The 16,278-nt window shown below is 43.9% G+C and overlaps 1 protein-coding gene across 2 annotated transcripts in view; it reads left to right on the top strand.

Moving 5' to 3' along the window:
• PAPPA2 (pappalysin 2) overlaps window positions 1–16,278 on the top strand; it is a gene marked incomplete at its 5' end in the record, with an annotated part of 214,968 nt that overhangs the window by 9,142 nt on the left and 189,548 nt on the right. For both annotated transcript variants that reach the window (XM_080648252.1, XM_080648251.1), the window contains one exon: window positions 13,876–14,947. In XM_080648252.1, coding sequence (XP_080504378.1) covers window positions 13,876–14,947 — 1,072 coding nt within the window. The remainder of the gene's footprint in view (window positions 1–13,875; window positions 14,948–16,278) is intronic.

Below are 16,278 nucleotides of genomic sequence, written 5' to 3'. Positions count from 1 at the left end.
AAATATTAACTCTAGGAGAGAGATGGAGAAGTTGAAGCAGAGGGGAATAGGGCATTGCCCAAGGTCACACAGCTGGTTCAGGTAGTACCATGATTTGAACCTGAGGGCTCTGTCCCTAGAGTACATGCTCTTATCCAGGATGTGAAGCTGTCTCTGGATTTTAGGGCAGGAGCAGTAAGGAGTGAAAGGCTCCAACCTGTCTCAACTAAACTCTTCTTTCTCAATCCCACTTCTGTGTCCTTGACTACAGCAAAGGGCTCCATCTCTACTCAGGCGAGGGCCCACATCGCGTGTACCTAGGGAAGGTTGGTCTCGCCCATCTGAAGAGGAGGCCAGGCAGCCTTCGCTTCTTCTATGCTTTCTGTGCTCTTTTCATATTCTGCAGGAAGCACCAAGTTCTTTTTTGGGGGGAATGGAATTCTTTTAACATAAAACACTTAAGGTAGTACTTAGCACAATTTATTTTTTAACCTTCTCACTAATTCATTTCTTTAACGGATGTTTATTGAGGACAAAGTAAGTACTCAAGAACTATTTTTGAAATAGACTCTAATTTTATGCAGAATAATAATAAACACTAACCACAGCAGAGGTCTATTTTAGACATTGTTTGTTTCAGGGCACATTATTTGAAATAATTGCACAATAGAATATCCTTCTAATTCGGCCCATGGCACACATTCTGAGCAGGGAGGCACTCGTGGGCATGCTTCTCTCCCTGGTTGTGGCAATCTGACTGGGCCCTTGGACAGAATGCAGGGTGTCATTGTCCACACCTTAGCTAGGACCATCCATGACAGAGGAGCAGGCCCGAGGACGTGACTCCACCCATTCTTTGCCCACAGCAAGGTCTGGGAATTTGGAAAGATGTGCCATGGAAGGCAACTGCCTGTCTACCTGTTCCTGGTGCTTCTGTTACCACTTCTCCTATAGGACCTCGCCTCCCGGCCCTGCCGCCTACTCAATTGCAGCCTTCCTTGTCCTTAGTCCACCACTGTTGGTGGTTTCTACTTCTAGTTCCAGTTCCTCATCTCAGCAGGCAGAAGACTATTGATTGCCCGCAGGCTTCTGAGGGCTTCTCTGGATCCATTTATCTATGTATCACCCCACACCCAGGTTGGGGCCTTAACTGGAGTGGGCATTTAGGTTGAATACATAGATGGGGAATAATCTGGCCCCTTTCTTCTATACATAGAACTTGATTGCATCTGACTCCCCAGAGTCAACAGTGTTCCTGAGTCAGGGAAGTCTTTTTCTCCTCTCCACCTGACCCACCTGCTACCAATTCCTGGCCTCTGTACAAGCGGTCCCCTCACCTTAAGTTGTCTACCTCAGTCTTTTTATCCATCTAAATTTTTTTCTTAACATAGTGGTTATGGATTCAGGATCTGGAGCCCGCTACTCCCTGTGTGGACCTGGCAAGTTGAAGTCCCCTCCTCAGTGATGCTGGAATAAGGATCATTCTTGCCTGATAGAATTGTGACAGTTAAATTAATAAATGTTATGTGCTTAGAGCTATACTGGTACCTGGTGCATGGTATGTGTTCAGTCAATGTTAGATGCTTTTTCCATCCTTCCATGGTGATGTGGTGGCAGAAGAAGGACCCAATGCCTTGCTCTCAAGTCACTGCCAGTCAAGCAGGCCAAGGCTGTCCTCTCCCTCCTCCCCAGGACCTCCCCTGTCCCCAGCCCATGCAATATCTCTCTTTCATGAGCTCTTATGTGTGGATATGCTTGCATAGCTATGTGATATGATTGAGCATAGAATTATTGGTAGTGAAACCTCGATGCCTGGATTCCAATGAACCAGTATCCTCAACTTACCATAGTGTTTTAGTCATTCCACTTTTTAGAAGTTAGGCACACATAATTATACGATGAATTCAAAAGAGGGATCTAGTAGAAACAAACCCTGCCCATTGATATGCGGGTTCAGCTCAGTCCTCTCCACCTTCTGTGGCCACTGTTGCAGGATGTAGAACAGCGAGGAGCTACAGAAGGACAAGAACCTTGGATTCCTTCAGGGTGAGCCTAGAGGTCCCAGGCACAGACTATCAGAACACCATGGCCTAGTGATGACCCGGCCCAGCCAGTCTCTCCTTCACAGATGGGACCATGAAGCCCAGAGAGGGAATAGGACTTCCCAGACATCACACAGCAACAGGCTGGGACAATGTCCCAAGTTTCTTGGTGTCCAACTTGGTTTTATTTCAACACTTCAGGTTGCCTTTGATTAATTTACATCACTTATTGGAAAGCAGTAGAAAACACTTTCGAAAGACTTTCAAGGAAACCTGGCCTTGGTTGCTCAGTGGTTGAGCATCCGATCTCTGAACCTGGAGGTCACTGTTCGATTCCCGTTCAGGGTACATGCCCAGGTTTCGGACTCCATCCTCAGTAGGGGGCATGCAGGAGGCAGCCAATCAATGATTCTCTCTCATCATTGATGTTTCTATCTCTCCCTTCCTCTCTGAAATCAATAAAAAAATATTTAAAAAAAGAAAAAGAAAAAATATGACTTTAATTCTCCTTTATCCTGAAACATCAATTAATCAGACCACCTATTTTCCTTGTTCTTTGACTTTCTCACTCAGAGGTTAGTGTTAAGTGTCCTCTTTGAACAATGGGCTCCGAAGACCCACCTGGGTTCAAGTTGAGAATGGATGCCCTGTTTTCTCTCTGGTTTCTTCTCAGACTTTGAAACTGGTGGAAAAAGGGACTCTGGGCCTTTAGGTTCTGATTGGCAGAGTTTTTAGGTTTGTGGGGTCCCTAGGTATCACTTGCTTCCTAGAAAGCAGTCAGGATCTCCTTGGGTTATTTGTGACCACATAGTAGAGGCCAAAATGTTTTAATATTATTAAGTAAACACAGGCAGTGCATACTCACTGTGTGAATAGGAGACCCATTGCACGAATCCGAACACTGTGAAAGTCATACGATATTTCACTTTAAGAAAACCTGATAGGCAAGCATCTGACCTTAACTGAGTGACCAGTTGGGAGGTTGTTTTCATTGCGAGAGAATCTTGTTCACACCACCTTTAAACAAGATTCCCGCGATTCCTCCACATCATGAAGTGTACAGTGGACACTATTTAAACACGTCTTGTTAGGGCAGCATTGATTCTGTGAACTGTACCTGGTCAAAAAAGTGCCAAAGAAAACTTCTGAGAGGGATCTCAAAATTATTTATTTGGCAGAGGAAAGGAAAAAAACAGGAAATTGGTGTTGGTGTTTCTTAGCTGGAGCTATAGAAGCCAGTTCTCAGAGGGGACCTTGCTAGAGGTGGGTGAGGTTGTGGGGGAGGGGCTGGCATCCTGTTCTGGGTGTCTCCTGGGACCAGCCTGTGTTGTGCACACTAAGTTGTCTTATCAAGGTTACGGAATTCAAAGTATTCCAGGCTCTAAAGTGTGGGGCTTCATACCGCTGTCTTAGCTGATGCACAACCTATCTTCTGCATTTGGGGGTTTATAGTCTTTCTGTTGTGTTGCTGGAATAAGGGCATGCTTTCCCATTGCTGTTAAGGAGGGAGATCAGATGGATAGAGAAGCCTGCAGGCAGCTCAGCTCAGCCTAGCCCAGCCCACATCTTTCACATCCCAGATGCTCCTTCTGTGAAACCATAGTTGTTTATCCATTGGGCCTTGATAAACTGTTCATGGACTTCCATAGTTACAGGACCCGCAGAGCTTGTTGAATGCTCAGGAAATTTCATTCCTCTCTCTAAGGTTATTAAAAATGGTTGAAATGACATTTAAAAAAATCCACATGTTTAAAATTTCCTTCCTTCTTTGCTCCCTCCCTCCTTTCTTCCCTCCCTTGTCCCTTCCTCTCTCTTTCCCTTCTTCTCTTTCTCTTCCCTTTCTTCCTTCCTCCCTGGAATGGATCACAAAGTACAACTCTAAGGGAAATTGCCCAGGACTGGGGGAAGGAGGCAGAAGTCTGATAACTATTCTTGATTCTTCTAGATCAGTGGTTTCAACCTTTTTAATGCCGCGACCCTTTAATACAGTTCTCACGTTGTGGCGACCCCCAACCATAAAATTATTTTTGTTGCTACTTCATAACTGTAATTTTGCTACTGTTATGAATCATAATGTAAATATCTGTGTTTTCCGATGGTCTTAGGCTCTACAGCAGCGGTTCTCAACCTGTGGGTTGCTTTTTATTAGACAAGGGTTCTTCTTTGTTAGAGGAATGGAGTTTTTAGAGGATCATTGTCAATTGGGAGGATGCTCTTGCCACCTCTAAATGCCTCTTGTGGATTTAATTCATTGGTAAATTATCAGTCCTATCATGCACAAGACATTGGCCTTGATACAGTGAGAGTCGGGGGAAGTGTAAGACTGGCTTACCTGTTCTCAAGGAGTTTATAATACACTTGAAGAGATAAAGTCTATATATGTCAAAATGATGATAGTATTAGCAATGAATAATAATATTGAGTGCTTATACATGCTAAGCACTCTTTTTATTGTTTTACCTATGTGAATTTAATCTTCTCCAAACCCTATAAATTAGGTACTATTGCCTCCATGTTATGGATGAGGAAAGTAAGATATGGAAAATTAATTGTTCAATGTTACTCAAGATTATAGAGTTATCAAGTTTGGTTGACCTAATGGATCTTATTCCACAACTAGAATAGTACAAACCACCTTTTTGATTCTCTGTTGGCTGCTGGGCTGGCTCCACTTGGCCATTTGTAGGTCTGGATCCCAGTCTTGGAGAGTCTGGGAACAAGGCAGGATTGTCCTGGCAGATCCTCCTGAGCCCCCTGAAGGCATTGTCCAGGCTATGTAAGGTACACTAGCATTCCAGGTGGGCCGTGCAGGTTGTTCTTTTCTGACCCTTGTGGGTTACTTTCTCAAGCCATAGGTGACCAATGCCTCAAGCCATGTTGCTTTTTGCTGCAGTGATCAAGGAAGCTTCCTTAGGAAGGAGGCTCCCATTGCCCACAACTTATTCCAGGTCCGTGGCAATGCTGAGAACTCACCATTCTGAGTTTCCCTGCTCTCTCAGGCCCTCTCCCACCCCTGCAACCCCACCTCAGTGCTTCTCAGCCTCAGCACAGTGGCCTTTGGAAAGCCAGGGAAATCCCCATGCTGATTCCTGTCATCCTGGCGCGTGATGAGAGCATGACAACAAGGAAAGGTGTGCGCTGTGAGGAGAGGTTGAAAAATGTGCTGGGAAGATGTAAGTGAAGCATTCCCAGGAGCTTTGCCCCACTCTGAGCTTGTAAAAGCTTGGGCTCCCAGATGAAAGGTTGAGCCTAATCCTGTCTTGAAGGAGAGTTATCTAGAACAGCTGAAAACACCTCCCTGGCCTTCTTTGTTCACTCTCTCCCACTCTTCATGCTGACACAGCCCTGCTCACCGCCAGATCCTGGTCTTTGATGGATGGCCCAGCTCCTCCTCCTCAGTCCTTTTGTTTCCCTGCCTGGTGCTCTCTCTGGGGGGTGGAGTGTTGGGTAAGTAGTTCTGCAGAAGGCAGCAGACCCACGTGTGGTGTGAGGAGGCCACAGGCATAATATCCCGGGAAAAGACCGTGCCTTGTAGCAGGTTGATTTATGCTCATGACCTAACCTGGCCCTGTTTTAAGCTCATTTTCCTCCTAAAAACAAACTTGCACCACACAGCATGTTTTTTTAGTTACCAGAGCTGATGATACTGTGCGTGACTCCTCTGTTTTGTTGAAGAGAAATTCACCTTCCTGGAAGCTCATGGGCCTTCTTGGAAAAGCAGGACTCTCACTCCCAATAGGAATGCTCCCAGAGGAGTAGAGAGCTCAGCCGGTGGACTCTCCTGGAAGTGCGGTTCCACGGCTGTGTCTGTCTTAAGGGCAGCATTTCTGTCTGGACCATGGCTTTCTCTTCTGCTACCTTGGCTTGTTAAACAATCTCCTCTGTGAGACACTGCCACGTGTGGGTGTTCCCTCCAGAATGGCGCTTTGCCCAAGGAAAGCTCTCAGCAAGTTTTGCCACGTGTGCTCTAGTCCAAGTGTGTGGGATCCAGAAGGAAGCAGCTTATTATGTGACGGATGGGAAAAGCACATCTTACATCAGGGAAAGCCCAAGCACCTGCAGCTACACAGTGAAGAGAATGATTGGTCCCCCTGCATCATCCCTCTAGGCCAGACCCAATTGCAGCGTTATTGGGGTTCCTCCAAGACCAGGGGGAGATGCTCCTCTGGGAGTCATTTTGATGTCAGGAGCAGAGTGGGTGCAATGCAGGAGCTAGAACCAATTCCTTCCTTGATTGTATGCAAAATTCACAGCTGTCTAAGGCAGGCTCTTGTCACCAAGAAACACTCTAGTCGCTTGGCCAAACAAAGAAATATCAGCTGCACCATGAGGCTCAGCAAACTGCAAAGACCACTTTGACAAGGGCAGTCAAAGAAGGGCAAGGTGAAACTTCAGCTAACCTTTGAAGGTCATACCCATGGATGGGAGGTATTTCAGACAAAGGGAGCACTATGATACCTTTTACGGGGCTGAGACTGTACTTGGAGTGTTGCTGTCAGGAAGTGATGTGTTGCCCACAGAGCAGGGTTTTAATTGAGGAGGTGGACATTACCCTGCATCTTTCTCAGCATTGGGCCTACATAGCCTCTCAGGGACATTTTTTTATTTTTTCTATTTATTTCATCACTCTGAAATAAGTTCACATAATGTTCCTGAAACACAGATACTCCTCTGCTTTAAAGAAGAAAAGAGTACGAGGTGGCTCTTTCCCCCCTTTTGTTTTTTCCATAAAATGAGAATTCCAAGGACAGGTTGCTTCCTGACAGTTCTCAGAAGATTCTTTTCTCTCTCTCACTTTATATTGACTTATATAACTGCTGGAGTGAACACACTTTTCTCCTCATTATGATGCCAGGAGCACTGCTGAAACCTGATTCCCTCTATGGGGCCTTGTGGCCAGGAGACTCCATTCTGTCACAACCAATTGACAGAATATTCTAGTCGGGAGGAGAAATGTCTGGTGGAGAAGGAGTGAGCAATCAGAGCAGTTGGATTGGATCTGTTGAGAGGTGGGTGGGAGCAGCTCTTGTCTGGACCATTTCACTTCCCTTTTTATTACATCCTCCTCTAATACAAAGTCCTACTCCGCTAGTTACATACCCAGTAAGAAAACAACAACTGGAGATGGAAGCCGCTGGCTTGGAAGGGAGTTTTCAGTTGAGTGCTCCTCACTTTAGCTTCCCTCCCACCTTGGGCCACAGACCTGGCTTTGGGATAAGAGGCTCCCCCTTCCTTTTGGGGTCCTGGAATTGATTACCAAGTGTATGTGTCACAGGAAACCCTCCAGGACCACCCAGAAATTTTATCCACTTTCAGGTGGCAGGCTGTCCATTTAGATGCTGGCCAACATGGACATATTTGCTGCTGTGCTAGCCAGTCTGTTATCTCCAAACTATTTCCAGGTGTGGACGTTAGCTGTACATTATTTCCAAAGTCAGATCCCAGTCACCTTCAATTTGGTTAATGCCACACTCAGCAGCCCTTACTGTTCTTGCTCCAAAAAAACAATCAACAATGTATGTCTTGGTATTTGAGGTATTTTTTTTGGTGTGGAAAGAGCACACCTAATTTTGATCCCAGTTTCTGGCCCTTCACAGATGTAAGACTGTGGGCAAATTGCTTCACGTCTGTGATCCTCAGTGTTTTGGATTGAGGATATACAATTCAGCTGATACATTCATGGGAGGATTTCATAGGGTGATACCTGTCCAGCATAGAAGACATTTAATAAAATGTGGTTTAAGTCTCTTCATTTCTTCTTTGCATGAGCAGCCTACCTCATGAGTGCAAAGAAAGAACCCACGAAATAGAAACAAGCAGGGTCCCTAATCCCCAGGGGCCACATTGAAATATTTCCCCATCAAACAGTTTGTAACACTCTAGCTATCATGTTTACCATTAATAGAATTTTTCATAATCACGCAGGGAGATTGTAGTCCAGTTTGAGAGAAGGTTTTTCTCCTTAAGGGACATAAACTCTATTAATTCCAAATGCTGGCAATTCATAATAGTAGAGAACTGCATCCAAATGACTTTTCCCAAAGACCCACGTGAGTATAGAGCTCTGTGAAGCTAACCCGGGTCTCCAACTATGAGTATTGGAGTTGAGCTCAGGAATAAAATGAACAAGATATTCTTCCTCCATTTATATTCCTTTCTCTCCAAACTTAGATTAGATACAAGAGAAGGTGTTACAACAATTTTAAATTTAGTAAACATCAATACATAATGGAAGCCAGTTTCAAGCAAGAGGGAAAAGAATGACTCTTGAAGTTTTAATATGACACGGTCCAAATGTTTGGCTTTGATACCACTACCATTTTTCCAGTTACATCATTGGATCTGATTTTTTTCTAACCCATGGGCTATCACAGTTCAGTTTGGTGTTGAGTGATTTCATAAATCATATTGATGATCTGGTCCCTCTGTTCCACCCAAGAATGTGGCTCACATGTATATCCAAAGTGATAAAATCTCAATGTTGCCTAAGCTGACTTTGACCACATATAGTGTGTTGGCTTAGGCTGCACTGGTTTTGTCAGCTTTACTCTGCTAGACTGAAAAGAAGAAGTCTCCTCAAGGTGGGCGTTGGGTACTTTTTCTTTTGAATGAAAGGCTATATTGCTACTGCTTGGTGGAGTTAAGGGAGCAGGGCTAGGGACCTTCCTGACAGTGTGTGGACGAGCATGCAGGCTGCTCTGTGGTCCCAGTTTGCAGATGAAGGATGCTGATAGGCAAGTCTTGGAGGAACAGGTTTTTGTTCTCAGGCATAGTTGGTCACTGGGCACTCAGGAAGACATTTGAAGGCTCAAAATCCACTTTTTAAAAAAGACTTTATTTTATAGCAGCTTTAGCTATACACTAAAATTGAGAGGAAGGTACAGAGATTTTTAGATACTCCCTGCCCCCACACATGCATAGCCCCCCCTATAATCAAGATCTCCCACCAAAATGGTAATTTATTTTTAAACCAAGATTGAACATACATTGACACATCATAATCATCTAAAGTTCATAGTTTACTTGAGGGTTTACTTGTTGTATGTTCTGTGTGTTTGGACAAAAGTATGATGACATACATCCATCATTAAAATATCATACAGATTATTTTCACTGCCCTAAAAATGCCGTGATCTGCCTATTTATCTCTCTCCCCAAGCCCCTGGCAATCACTGCTCTTTTTATTGTCTTCATACTTTTGCCTTTTCCAGAATTCCATATAGTTGGAATAATACAGTATGTACTCTTCTCAGTTTAGATTCTTTCATTTAGTGATGTGCATTGATGTTTCTTCCATGTCTTTTTTGTGGCTTGACAGCTCATTTATTTTTAGTACTGAATAATAATCCATTGGCTGGATGTGCCACAGCTAATTTATTTATTCACTTACTTAAGGACATCTTTTTACTTTCAAGATTTGGCAATTGTGGATAAGCTGCTACAAACATGTATGCAGGTTATTGCGAAGACAGAGTTTTCAATGCCTTTGGGTAAATACTAAGGAGTGTGATTGCTGGATCATATAGTAAGAGTATGTTTAGTTTTTAAATAAACTACAAAACTGTCTGCAAAAGTGACTGTACCATTTTGCATTCCCACCTGCAGTGAAAGAGAGTTCCTGTGTTCCACATCCTCACCAGCATTTGGTGGTGTTAGTGTTCTGGCTTTTGGCCATTCTCATGGGTGTGTAGTAGTATCCTGTTTTTTTAACTTGTACTTCCCTGATGACATGATGAGGAGCATCTTTTCATAAACCGATTTGCCATCTGTATATCTTCTTTGGTGAAGTATCTGTTATAGCCTTTGGCCCATTTTAAAATTGGTTTTTTGTTTCCTTACTGTTAAGTTTTAAGAGTCCCATGTGTATTTTGCATAACAGTCTTTATCAGATGTATCTTTTGCAAGTATTTTCTCCCAGTCTGTGGCTTATCTTCTAGTACTCTTGATGTTGTCTTTAGCATTGTTTTTAATTTTAGTGAAGTCCAGCTTATAGGTGATTTCTTTTATGGGTTGTGTCTTGGTATTTTATCTAAACAGGAATCACCACATCCAAGGTCATCTAGGTTTTCTCCTATGTTGTCTTCTAGCAGTTTTGTAGTTTTTCATTTTACATTTAGGTCAATGATCCATTTTGATTTAATGTTGGTGAAGGATACAAGATCTCTGTCTAGATTCATTTTTTTTTTTGGGGGGGGGGCATATGAATATCCAGTTGTTCCAGCACCATTTATTGAAGAGATTGCCTTTGCTCTTTCGTATTGCTTTTGCTCCTGGTCCAAGATCAGTTGACTATATTTATGAGGGTCTATTTCTGGGCTCTTTGTTCTGTTTCATTGATCCATTTGTAGATTTTTTCACTGGTACTACACTGTCTTGAGTACTGTAGCTTTATAGGAAGTCTTGAAGTCACATTTATCTCTTTTAAATTATATATATTCTGAGTTTAAATTACACATAAACTTTCCTGGGCTCAGAATCATGACACCTTGGTTCTCTCTGCACCCAGCCTGACACCAGACCTCTCAGAGCCTTTGCATATTCATCTGTATAACAATGCTGGTGATGATAATCTTGCCTAGCTCAGCAAAGCAGCCCCATGTCCTTTAATAGTCAGAGGGAGAAGGAGATGGCCTCCTGCACCTGCTTTCCTTGCTAATCTTGACAGGGTGGATTGGCTCAGCCTGGCTCACCAGGATCAAAGATGCACATCTTCCAAACCCCATGTTCAGTGACATAATATTGGTAACTGAAAATTGAACATTGGGGGAGCATTTATACTATAGAAATTGGCAAATGCTGCAAATCAGGACAATTTTTTTTTCTTCTTCAGAGGACCAGTTATTAAATACAAAAACTGGTGAAACATTTTATATCTAATTTGATTTTTCCCTTAGATAGCTCATTCTCAAAGGCCTTCTAAGCATAATAGTTAATGTTTGTCAATCACTTTGTGTCAGGTGCTAGGCTGAGATCTTCCACATATGTTCTTTTATTTAATTCTCATAGCAACCTCACGAGGGGTCTGTGATCTCAGCTTATGTTTGAAGGATGCTGAAGAGCAGACCAGAGATGGACAAATTCTATTTTATAGGTACTGTTTGCAAGTGAGTAAACTGAGACTCAGCAAGATGATACAATTTTTCTGAGGTCACATGGCATGTAAGTGATAGACTAGGGACTGGAGCTTGTGGCTGAGTCCTGTTTGTAACCACCATGTACTATGTTCTTCTCACCATAGAAAACTTTCCTGGGCTCAGAATCATGACACCTTGGTTCTCTCTACACACAGCCTGACACCAGACCTCTCAGAACCTTGGTATTATCTTCATTTATATCATGATGCTGGTGATAATAATCTTGCCTAGCTCACTGGATAGCTTCACTTCTTAAATGATAGTTCATACAAGATTGCTTTGGAAAGCTCAAATGGGAGATATCATTACATGCTAAGAAGTGAAGGGAAAAGTATTTGTAAAAAGAACACCATGTGTCCCAGTTTAGAAGATTCAGCTGAAGTGGGTATTTCATATAAATGCAGGTTCTAAGGAATTGTAGAGTAAATGTTTCTGGGTAAACTGGCAGAATCTTTGATCTGGTATTATCTAAATGTATCTCTTGGAATCCTTTGGGTTTAGGTCTTCCTAACCTTCCCAGACAGTCTGGCAGGTAATCAAGGTAGCCCTAGTTTCATGGGCAGATTTTGGAATGGATTTCTTCTAGGAATAAAATTATTTACAGGATGGATAAGTGCCAGCAAGTTGACATCTACTTAGTAACTTTAGGGAGAATTTCTGCTGCATTTTGTCCATATTTTAATAAAGAGGTTCATAACCACTTCTACTTGCAACAGCCAGCATATTTTATTGTATTTATTAAGCTTCATATTCTACCTATACTGAACTCTCCATGATGTCAAACAAACATTCAATCACTATACAAATCCCTGGCTCCAAGTATTGAGGTTGGCAGCTGGTATTGCTTATGACTATCTGCTGAACAAGTGCAGGGGTGCTTTTGTGGTGTTCATTTACTTCTTGTGCCACAGTTGTCCATCTGCAAAGTTTCTGAGATGTTTTAATTGCAGTTGGACCCTGTGTTTAGGGCAAGGCCAACAACTATGGGATTTTTTCCTGCTACAGTTGCTCTGCGTACTTTCAGGGTGCCCAGAGGTATTTGACAGCAATAGAAAAGCCTCCATGTATTACATAAAATTATATGGTCCAACCCCCTTAATATGTTATACAATACCTACCTTGACCTGTATTGCCCTAGGTACCTTTATTCATACTGTCCTTGCTGTGTGGAATATCTTCTGTAATCCTTTTGCCTGGCTAATTCTTAATGCACTCCTCAGGAGTATGTTGAATCTCATCCCCACAGGAAACCCTCTCTGATCTGTGGGTTGAGATGTGGCTCTGTTTTCACTCACCTATGTGTCCCTTGATTGAAGTTCTGATGTTATATTGAAGTACTCTTCTACGTTTCTCACTTCCCCTTGAGACTTCTAATGGGCAAAGACCACCTTTTCTTTCAACACTGAGAAAAGTGTCTATGCCTGGCAGTTCAGTAAATGTGTGATGAACTGAAATTACTAATTCCAGGAGGAGCATGACAGTGAGATGAAATGTGGACACTGTGTGATTTAGTAGAGGGAACAAGCATGATTCTCTTTCCACCAGTGAGGGGTGGAGCTCGGAGCTTTCAGGTTATAGATTCAATGTTGGGGCTAAATCTGTGTTTGTCTGAGGGAGAAGAGAATCAAAAGATTCTCCATTCATATCCTCCAGATTAGAGGAATGGAGTTACGTATTAGACGAGATTGCTGGGTTCATTACCAAAGATGGAAACATTTAAGGCCTCCAAACTGCCTTCATGTATCTGAACTTCCTACTCTTTTCTGCTGCCAGGTTATCTACAGGTGGTCCTTCCTTTGTTTATGCAGTTGAACTTAATAGCCTTGTGCCTACATTGAGCAAGGTGGTAAGGTAGTCCGTGGTGAGGATCTTCAGCTATCTCTGTAGTATGGTGGGCACCATTGGTTCTAGAATAGTCATTCTTATTATTGACTTGACTTAAGTTTTCAGGCAAGGACCACGGGGCAATTCCATTTTTCCTACTCTCGGGAGCAACTGTCCTTTGTGGGTGGGTATCCTTGCCCTTAGACACTAGAGGGAATAGCAGGCTGGGAATGATGTCTGGGATATTACAGTTGTCTCTGATGAGACTCCCTTATCCACCAACTCCTCATTTTCTCCAGGAAAATCATCATTTCAATATTTAGTAGAAAAAATTACTTTTTGAGGGGGTAGGAAATTACTGACTTTTGTAAAAACTGTGACTGTCCTCATGGCTTTGAGGAAAAGGAAGGGGACAAGGATCAGGGAGAGAAGGCATGGACTCAAAGTAGCATAAGGAAGATCTGTGACAAAGTTCTAGAGATGGTTGTCTCTTGCATTAGACATCCCCTTTACAACTTCTGATTTGGTTGTTTTAAAATACCAAAATGAATGTAATGTGATGGAATCTCAAATCAGATTCCTTTTAGGCACAGAGGTTACCAGAATGGCTTGATATGGGATACTGCATGGGCATCTCAGGTGGGGAATTTATATCACTTAATTTTTTCCCCATTAAAAACCTACATTCTTGGGTAGTGAGCATATGGTACAATATTCAGATCTTGTAACAAAGAAACTTACACATGAAGCCTATGTGTTCATGTTGACCAATGTCACCCCAATAAATTTAATTTAAAAAACCATACATTCTTGCTATTCACATGGGTTTTCTTCTCCCTTTCTCCATCCCCCTTTGTATCTGGTATTTCTCCCCTCGATTCTTCCTTCTTTCCCAGGTGTGTTTGATAACTGCTCCCACACTGTCAGTGACAAGGGCTGGGCCTTGGGGATCCACTCAGGGAAGGACAAAGGAAGGCGAGACGCTCGCTTCTTCTTCTCCCTTCGCACCGACCGCGTGAAGAAGGCCACCATTGTGATTGGACACAGTCGCTACCAACCAGGCACGTGGACACACGTGGCAGCTACTTATGATGGACTGCGTATGGTTCTGTATGTGGATGGCACTCAGGTGGCTAGTAGTCTAGACCAGTCTGGTCCCCTGAACAGCCCCTTCATGGCATCATGCCGTTCTTTGCTCCTGGGGGGGGATAGCTCTGAGAATGGGCATTCTTTCCGTGGACACCTGGGCACACTGGTCCTCTGGTCAACGGCCCTTTCACAGAGCCACCTCCAGCACAGTCCTCAGCATCCAAGTGAGGTGGAGGAGTTGACCACTCTGATACTGACAGCCAGCTTTGAGCCCTTGGAACACCAATGGGCCCCCTTTAGAGATGACAAGTACCCACTGCTTGAGGTTCTCCAGGGCTATGAGCCAGAGCCAGAGATTGTGTCACCTTTGCAGCCCCCACTTTGTGGGAAGACAGCATGTGACAATGTAGAACTGATCTCCCACTACAATGGGCACTGGCCTCTTCGGGGAGAGAAGGTGATCCGCTACCAGGTGGTGAACATCTGCAACGATGAGGGACTGAACCCCACCGTGACTGACGAGCAGATCAGCCGGCAGCACAAGGTGCTCAATGAAGCCTTTGGCCGCTACAACATCACCTGGCAGCTGAGCGTCTACCAGGTCCACAACTCCACCCTGCGCCACCGTGCTGTGCTCATCAACTGTGAGCCCAGCAAGATCGGCAATGACCACTGTGACCCAGAGTGTGAGCACCCACTCACGGGTTATGACGGGGGCGACTGCCGCCTACAGGGCCGGTGCTACTCCTGGAACCGCAGGGATGGGCTCTGCCACATGGAGTGCAACAACATGCTGAACGACTTCGATGACGGGGACTGCTGTGACCCCGAGGTGGCCGACGTACACAAGACCTGCTTCGATCCTGACTCACCTAAGAGGTAAGGGACCAGGGCTTGGGAAGTCCTGTTTGCAATGTACATTTCTAGCATCATTTTATCCTTTTGACTTCTGGAGACAAAAGAGGGTTCAAACAGCCCCCAAAATAAAGCATGTATCCACCCACCAGACACTATTGTGCTTTCATAAAGCACTAGGTGTTGTGTTAAGTAATTAGGGGCATAGAGATGACTAGGACCAGGGACAGCCCTCAGAGGACTCACTGTCTAGGGAGCAGTCAGCTGTGTATGTGCTGTGAAGTGGGCCTGAGGCACCTGAACAACATAGTCTGTGAAGGGGAATAACAGGATCTGATTCACCTTTTACAAAGGATCCTTCTGGATGCTGTGTGGAGAACATGGGGAAGCCAGGGGACTGTCACAGAAAGCAGACAAGGGAGACAGAAACCATTCAGCACCTGTTAGACATGATCACTCTTCTGTAATAAGCAAAGTTATACAAACCCTTGAAGAGGCCTCTTATTCTTGGTCTTTGCTGCAGGCTGAGTGGTTCACCTGCTTTGTGAACACAAGACATTCTATACCTAACCCCAAGTCTCCTTTAGGACTGGAAGCTTCCCATTTTGCCCCATTAAATTCCATTCTCCACACAGCATCCAGAAGGATCCTATGTAAAAGGTGAATCAGATCCTGTTATTCCCCTTCTTACCTCACCCCCCCCCCAACTTTACCTAGAATAGAATGCAGACTCCCTGCCTGGCTCACAGGTAGCTGCAGGTAGCCCCTGCCTACCCTCCAGCTTCCTCCACCAGTACCCGCCCCATCCACACTGCACAGCCTGCTTGACCTCTCCTGTCTCGCTGTTCTTGCCTCAGGGCTTTGCCTGAGCTGTCCTTCTTCTTGGAATCGTCTTTTCCCATTGGTGGGTTTTCTCTTGTCATTCCAACATCTACTTAAATGTCACCTCCTGGAGCAGCCTTTCCTGATCCCCCATTTTAAATCAGCTGATCAGTCCCTATTACATCAACTAATTTTAATTCTCTTTATTACACTCATCACTTCTGATGTTTTTCTTGTGCATTCATTTATTTATGTTTCTTCAACTCCATGAAATCAGGGCCTTTATTAACTAGGGTGTGCCCAGTGCCTAGAACAGCAGCTGACACCTGGTTGTTTATGTCATGTTTATTGTAATGAATGAATGGATCTGATGTATCTTTCCTTGTGAAATAGAAGCAAATAAGAGGATTTCCATTTGATGGTCCATGCAAGGGCTGGGGAGAGTTAGAGGAAAACAATAAAGGAGAGAGGTAGGTGGTAAACTTAGTAATCTGTGCATGTGGGCAAGGCTTCCCCATTGTAACTGGTACCTT

This window comes from Plecotus auritus (assembly GCF_963455305.1).
Source record: "Plecotus auritus genome assembly, chromosome: 12".
Taxonomy (NCBI): domain Eukaryota; kingdom Metazoa; phylum Chordata; class Mammalia; order Chiroptera; family Vespertilionidae; genus Plecotus; species Plecotus auritus.
This window is presented reverse-complemented; position numbering and strand designations above follow the sequence as displayed.